The 8,045-nt window shown below is 29.7% G+C and overlaps 2 protein-coding genes across 2 annotated transcripts in view; one reads left to right on the plus strand and one right to left on the minus strand.

Moving 5' to 3' along the window:
- The window catches only part of Calr (calreticulin), a 7,047-nt gene extending 5,012 nt beyond the window's left edge, over positions 1 to 2,035 (minus strand). Inside the window, exons 1-3 of the mRNA XM_014422090.3 lie at positions 1,857 to 2,035; positions 1,676 to 1,780; positions 1,391 to 1,594 (exon numbers count right to left, since the gene is read on the minus strand). Of these exons, the coding sequence (XP_014277576.1) occupies positions 1,391 to 1,594; positions 1,676 to 1,780; positions 1,857 to 1,935 (388 nt within the window). The 5' untranslated portion in view covers positions 1,936 to 2,035. The remainder of the gene's footprint in view (positions 1 to 1,390; positions 1,595 to 1,675; positions 1,781 to 1,856) is intronic.
- A 1,003-nt stretch (positions 2,036 to 3,038) lies between these two features.
- On the plus strand, positions 3,039 to 6,451 carry LOC112211214 (uncharacterized). Its single transcript, XM_067048680.1, has one exon. The coding sequence runs from the start codon at positions 3,384 to 3,386 to the stop codon at positions 5,325 to 5,327; it is 1,944 nt and encodes a 647-aa protein (XP_066904781.1). The 5' UTR covers positions 3,039 to 3,383; the 3' UTR covers positions 5,328 to 6,451.
- Positions 6,452 to 8,045: the final 1,594 nt, after the last annotated feature.

Here is an 8,045-nt window from a genome sequence, read left to right on the forward strand (position 1 = left end):
GTGGATGTACATAATAAAGAAATCATAATAAAGGAATTTTCACAAAAAACTTACGAAGTACAATAAATGTGTAAATTGTAATTTTGGATTTTCAGGACAGAAGGCATGAGCCAAGCAATTTTTTTTTTTTTTGGCAGACCCTAAATACTTCATTTCTCTAATTAAACTCAAATTTTAATATCATCGAAATCCTCACCACTTTGTCTATAATATTATGTTACATCTTATCAATTTTTATTTTGAGATAAGTTTTTTATCCTCTTTTATCAATCTATCTTCACAGTACTTTATCAACATACTCAAGCATGGATACTGTATTAGCCAGAGTTAAACCATCTAAGGTATGCATCACCAATCTACTAATGGTATATTCTAATAATAAATTAGATTGTGCATCTGAAAAGGAATCTTCTTGTTTGAGATGCAAATGTATCTCAAACTTCACGGAATGATAAAGACTGATTCAAACATCAGTAAAGGATTCATGTACATTCCTACAAGATTTAGAATTAAAATACAACTATAAAATATCTTTGTCTCCTTTTGCCTTTGCCTTCAAAACATATTTCAGACAAGCCACCTTCAATACAAAAAAATCTTACATACAATAAAATAGTAACTTAATTTTTCTTTTTTTAAATTCAGAATTAAAATAAACTATAAATGGAACAATAACATTAGGATAAGCATAATCAATGAGACTAAAATAAAATGGATTCCTGTTAACAAAAATGCTAATTAATTCTTAATGAATTCAATAAAAACCAATATTAATTGGTGAATTAATAATAGTATTATGTAACAAAACATTACATATGAATACTTAATTATAAACATCCAATAATCATATGGGAACAGAATAAAATAAACAGAAAAAGGCAACTGATCTAAAATTGCAAAACTGAAACCAACTTTCAACAAAAATGAATTTAAAATAAAACTATAACTAAATTGTCACCAAAACATACTTATTAATTAATTAATAGTGGTTTATAAATAAATAAACACTGTATCGATAACTACTTGGTTAAATATTTACTAAAACATGTTTACTTAGACATATGATAAAAGTAAATATATAACTTTAATGATAAATACCAAGTCTATAATTTTAATATATATTTAAGTAGTAACTGATAAGGGTTAAAAATCAGGATTATTAGGATCACCAATGGCATATTTTAAAAAATAGGCATTTCAAAACTTATAAAATAAAACCTTACATTAGGAGGATTAAACACCACACCTACAGACTTTATAATTTGACACAATTAACATATGAAAAGATATCATAAAACTGATTCTGCAAATGAACTTATAAGTTAGAAATACATGAACATCAATGGAAGATAAAAAATTAAGTGTAGTAACATAAAACGTAAAAACTTACCAAACATAATTTCGTAGGGCGATTCCCCATGCATATCCTTCTGATCTAAATTACAGTCAAATAACTTAACATAACCACCTCCACAATCAATATTTTGTTCATGCTTTACGCTGAACTGTATGACTAGAGGTTTGTCTTTATTGGAGAATGGTGAAAATTTTCGGGAAACTGCATAAAACCTGGCATCTTGAGATGTTTGAATACCTAAAACAAATGGAAATAAATTTAGCTATCTAAAGATAGACGATAAATGCTTACTTAAAATTTATCTCCAGAAAACCTTACCTTTGTCTTTTTCTTGATCATTGTAGAACTTTCCACTAGTCAACACAAATTTTCCAAATTCTTTACCAGGGTGTTCGGAATATATCCAGTTACCTTCCCAGTCGGCTAGAAAACGAGATGAATAAATACAATTGTAGAGAAAATAATATCATACCGGTTGACTAAGAATTAAAGAACTTACAACTAGAGAAATTTTCCTCAAAAAAGAGCTCCGCACTGACAACAGTGAGGAGGGCTAAAATAGCGAGGCTAGCCTTCATTTCGCCAAAAATGAGTGAACGCCTTGAAAACAGTCGCAGCTCTTACTATATCAGCAGGCTCAGAATCACTAATACACTTCCCCAGTATCAGGCACTACAACACCGGTTCGACAAATGGAGCAATGTGATTGGTTGTTTCCAATTGACCAATAGCAGCCAACCACGGCTTCGACACCCTTCGAGAAGCCACTTCTACGTCAACTTCCGGGAATTAATGATAATATACTACAAACATATCAGAGTTTTACGGACTTTCATGAAGAAAGCTATATTATTGAAAATTAAAAAAAATAATTATAATGAATGGGATGCATTTTTTTTGCTTTTCTTACTTCAAACTTTTTGTAAAGTTGTGTGTAATACTCTTTTTTTTAACTATAAAATATCTTTCAAAAGAAAATTACATAAATATTTTCTATAAATTAGTATTTGGGTGTAATATTAGTGGAAGAAAACATTTGCCTAAAAATCCTTGTTTTTGGCACAGCCATTGAAACTAAAACAGTATTTATGGTCCAAGTGCAAGGTTAATAAAATATGTTTAAAATTTAAATTAAAAAAAAAACAATTTAAATTCTTAAAGTTATAAGGAAAGAGATTTAATTTCAAATTCTCCTTTCTGTGGAGATAGCCAGTAAGAAGGTTACATTCAGTCCATTGTTGTTTATTGTCGTAATCTTTGTTTGAAAGAATATCAGTTTTATCAGAAATTTTGACTCCTATCCAAGTTTTAACAACTTCGTACGAAATCAATTTTATTAGCAAGTAGGTATATAAATATATCACTTCATGTAGTTTATCAAAGTAGGTGTGTGTGATCCATTAAAGGATTTTGCAACGTTTGTCTCCTTTATGTCTAGTTGTTTGGTGTAAATTATGGTGTTTACTCAAACTCCTAATCTATTTTCACACCATACCATTTATTTCATTGATATTTCGACAAATTTGTTACTACTTTTGTGAGAAATAAAGTATTTATTCATATTTGTATTCTTCAGCTCCTCACAACTAAGTGGTGGTACCTCTTTTTTTTTCTTTTTTTTTTTTTTTTTACTGGTAAGCAGGGGTAAGCAACCTGGCCATCTGCTTACAGGTAATACTTTATGTTGATTAAATAGTTATAGCTAATAAACTCTCTTTGACTAATGTTAAGGGTGGTATTCAGTCAGCAGTGGTGACCCAAGTAACTAAGTCAATTATTAATCATTAGTCATGATGTGTCATTAGTTTTCATGTGGTCTTCACTATTAGTTATTAATCAATGGGAAAAAATATAATGGGCGAAGTAATGATAGTTAAAACAGTTAAGCCTTGGTTTGACATTTCTAGACATTATGATTTGTGTTTCTAAATTCTCATCTTGAACTTTTATTGGTTCTCTCAATTAGTCTGTTCTCCAATTTTTTATTGATTTATGAAGATACCCAATTATTTTTATTTAACTTAACATGGAGTTTAGTCATGATTCATGTTCTCTTGATTCAGGTTTTTACTCAGCAAATTTAGGAGTGGCGATTGGTAAATTTTTTATACCAGTCCCTCAAAAGTGTTCTGTAAACAGAACCGTTGCTTTATGTGTCAAATGCCTGCCATCTACTGTTGAAATTAAAGGTTATGGTAGATCTTCTTCAAATTTTCTTAGTCATCTGAAACGGAAACATGGTGATAGTGCTTTGGAAGAGTACAGACAATGTACAGACAGCAAAAGGCTTAAGGAAAACACTAATGAGGGAAGAGAAATTTCTGTGCTTAATTTACAAAAAAACAAAAGACAACTTAGCCAGTTGGAATTTGAAATCAATATTCTCAAATTTCTTTCTCATTCCCACATTCCATTGAGGACTGTTGACGATCCATATTTTAAAAAAATGTTTGAAGCCCTTGATATATCAAGAAAAGGCTTGAGTCTTATAAGTTATCAAGATGTTTGTGAAAAAATGGAAAACCTAGTTAAAAATAACAAGAATTTTCTAAAATTAACTTTTAGTACCTTAAATTATGTATGCACTACTGTAGATATCTGGTCTGGACACCATTATTTTATTTTGGGAGTAACAGCCCATTGGATTAAAGAAGATTTAGATCGAGGCTCAGCAGCAATTGCATACCGAAAATTTAAACAGCCTCTGTCTACGGAAAACATCTCGCAATTAATAACAAAAATACACAATGAATATGGACTTAGCTCTTCTAAAATTGTTGCTACAATGATTGATAACAAGAATGATTTTTCAAATTCTTTAGAAGTTTTTGGGGTCGACAAACAATGTATGGTCATAAATGAACCAAAAACCAGTGATGATGATTCTGAAGAAGAATCAGACGATGAATTAAAGAATGATATTAAAATTAGTTCAACTTCTTCTGTAATTAATGATCTTTCTTTTTTTTTAATGAATGTCTTTAGATGCTGTATAGATGAATTAAACTTGTGTGTCACTAATGATTTGGCCAAGGTTATTAAAGAGTGTGAAACATTGAACAAAGTTCACAACCAAGTAATCACAAAGTGCAATGCACTATGGCAAGTTGAATCTTGCCCAGAAGCTGCTGATGCAATTCAGAATATCTTTGGAAATAGTTTGTTGAAACCACAGGAGGGATCATGGAACTCATTGTATGATTCTCTAAAAAATATACTCACCAACAAAGATAAGTATAAACAACTTTATGATGCACTAAATCTTGAAAATACTTTGACAGAATGTGATTTTAAGTATATTGAGGAGTTTTTAATTTGCACTCGACCATTTACTGAGGCAATAGGTATATTACAGAGTAAAAAACATTCTTATCATGGTGTTGTTTTGCCTGTTTTATTTGCTCTACGTCCTAAATTAGAAAGGTTATGTAATAATAATTGGGTATACTGCAAATCAATCCCTCAATGTTTTCTGGCGAGTGTGAACAGAAGATTTGAGCACTTCTACAATTTAACCACAGAAGAATCATTAAATGCTTCTGTCGCCTCTGTTACTCATCCTGAATTTAAGACCAGATGGTTTTGCCAAGTTAATTTTGAAAAACAAAAGAAAGTTTTACAAAGACTTAAAGAAATGGTCACTGCAGAAATTAACTTAGCCCAAGATAGTCTACAAACTTCCTGTAATGAACCATCTGATTCCGATTTTTTCGATTTTGAAGAAAGCACTACTGCAGAACAATCTTCAGGATTAAAAATAGCTCAGTATTTGAGTGATCCAAACAGAAAAATTGAAATGTTGCATAAACATCCTGAAATTAAAAGAATTTTCATTAAATATAATACTTCTTTATCATCCTCTGCTTCAGTTCAAGGATTATGTAGTTTTTCGACTATGCAACACCTTACTAAATCTCATAATTTAGAAAATAAGCATTTTGAAACCAGAATTTTGTTGAAAGGTAAATAACATTAATTGTAACCATAGCTGTTAAAGAATCATTCTTTATCACCATCTTATCATAGAAAAAGATTATTATTTTTTTTATTACCTTGTAGTTTTTATTTACTTTTCCTGGTTTTAATTTTAAATTACAAGATGGCGCTTTGTTGTACAACAAAATTAATTTTATACACTAAATAGTATTTTAAGAATGGAAATATACAGGATCTCCCAGTTAATAGGAAGCTAAATGAGTAGTTTAAAAAAATTAAATTCTCTTTAAATAAAAATTTAAATGTATTGTTAAGAAAATTGTTTTATCAGTATGAATGTTGTGTACTTAACTGGTTAAAGAACTCCTTAAAAAATTCTAATAATAATAATTACCTGCGATATCAATTTTTTTTTTAATTCCATTTATTATACCTTCATTAAATATTTTATTTTACATATTTTTTATAAATATAAAGTGTATAAGTCCATTTTTAGTCTTTTACCTAGAACTCATAAATCGAACTCACAGAATCCTTTCAAATCATAAAAATAATGGTATCTGTAAATGTTCTATTCAAAGCCAAGATGTCCTAAGTCCAATAATTAGTTACAGTCCTAAATCCATTTGGACCAATGATGCTCTGTACCTTCAGTTAAGGGTATATGTCTTTTTTTTATTCATCTATACTGTTTTGTTGAACTCTAATGTCTTGTGAATGGGTTGATAATAATCCGGGTTCAAATGATTTTTGGATAATTCAGACGTAGACAAAAGGGAAAATAAAGAAGAGTCCATGCATTTTCGCTCTTCAGTTTTCTGACCTTGTAGAGATAGGTAGGCCTAATGAAATGGTAAAATAATTTTCATTTTTTTTTTTTTTTAAATACATACTCAAGGATTTTTGAGGACACTAAAATCTAATCTGATTTGCAGTAAATATTTTAGTAAATGTAAATATTTTACATAAATTTGTTATTGTTTGCCAACTATATAGGAGGCGATTTTTGTAATTTTGTTGTATACATTTTATACAATTGAAAATATTTTTTGTTCTTCCACCTCCGAAAATATTTATTTACTGAGAAATTAAGTTGATATTCGTTTTCACACCTCTAAAATCCTTAATTACGAATTATCGTAGTTATAAAAAAAAAATAAATCAAAAAATTTCCCCCTAAGGGCCCCCAATTTTTTTTTTTAAATCATTAAATGATTTAATTTCAACACGATTTCACTAATCTACTCGAAACTTATAGAGGTTTTTTTTAGGACTGTCTAAACTGCACGAAATGATATAAACCGTACTGACGTAACAAATAGAACCCCGTACATAAAATGAAATTTTTCTTCATTTGAAATTGTCTTTGCTTAAATATGAAAAAGTATCGATATGGGTTGGAAGAGTTTAAATTCATTTTTCCATCAGTTGTAGTTATGTTGGATTTGGATAACATTTTAGGAAGCTATGAATTTATTCATAGACATGGGCAGAAAAAATAAATCTCCTTAAATTTCTAATTTTTTATTTACATGCAATTTCATTTAAAAGGGTTCAAAAGACGTATCTGACTCAATTTTTTCTACATATTTTTTTCTCTACTTTACTGGAAGCTATTTGTGACTTTTTAAAATTTTGTATTGACTTAAACTCATTTAATACAATTAACAATCTTTTTCATATTCTACACTGGAAAGCAAATCGACTGGTATACAATAATCCTACAATAAATGCAGATTGAAAGCCGTCTACGATAGTATAAAAAAATTCTAAAATTACATAAATTTTTTTTCTGCTTTTAGAGCGCATTGGAAAGAACCCTCGGATATTTTTCAACCTCGTATCACCAAAAGAAGTTTTATTGAAATTGGTTATCCCTCATGGGAACACAGAACAGTCGGAAAATGCCGATAATCTATTAACGGGTTCACGAGATATAAGTGGAAGCGCAATTATAACTCGAAACATTTTCATTTTAATGCAACTTTTAACAGTTTAGAACTCTTCGACTGTTCCGAAGTCTTTCCGGACATTCATGCACCCTTTATGTAATTCAAGCGGAAAAATGGATGAAAACTAGAAAAATTTCATCTCTTATTTTTCATTTTAGCCTAACTAAAAATTCGGAAAAGTGAATGAAGTGAAATGAAAAGGTAAAGAGGCGGGTGATCGAATTATAATAGAAAACAAAAATTTAAGAGGAACTCTTGTCGGGTACCATAGCATCCTTTTTGGATAAAATAAACTTCGCGACGCCCTTGGCCTAAAAAATAAAAAGTACCACCTTTATCTAACTAACAAATTCCACACAATTTTAATTTCGATTAATTTTTTTTTGTTAAATTTTGAGAAAGTGGAATTCGCCTTCGTTTCCCCTGTTAGGGACACCCCAGGGTGCCTTAACAAGAATCGGCCATCATAGCCATTTATTTGTCATATCTACTTGGCTGGTCATTAACAGATTCTTTCAGGAAATTCAATTTAAAACCAATTTTCATTTTGTTTTTGGATTTTTTGAGCAGTTTTTTTCTGTTAACACCTTCAGAGAGAATTTCCAATAGCCAAAGAATAAATCAGGCTGTTAGAAAGTCCCAAGTTAGATGCCCTGGAGAAAGTCAGAAAATTATCTTGCTAAAGATAGATCACATGCTACTGTTATGATCATGCAAAAATAGAATCTAAATTCCACAAATTCTTGAGATTAGGTAAAGGGGTTGAATATGCATAGTAGGACACTCCTTATATCATCATT

The sequence above is a fragment of the Halyomorpha halys genome, unplaced genomic scaffold (assembly GCF_000696795.3).
Source record: "Halyomorpha halys isolate HHAL.00 unplaced genomic scaffold, Hhal_1.1 Scaffold355.1, whole genome shotgun sequence".
NCBI classification, from domain to species: domain Eukaryota; kingdom Metazoa; phylum Arthropoda; class Insecta; order Hemiptera; family Pentatomidae; genus Halyomorpha; species Halyomorpha halys.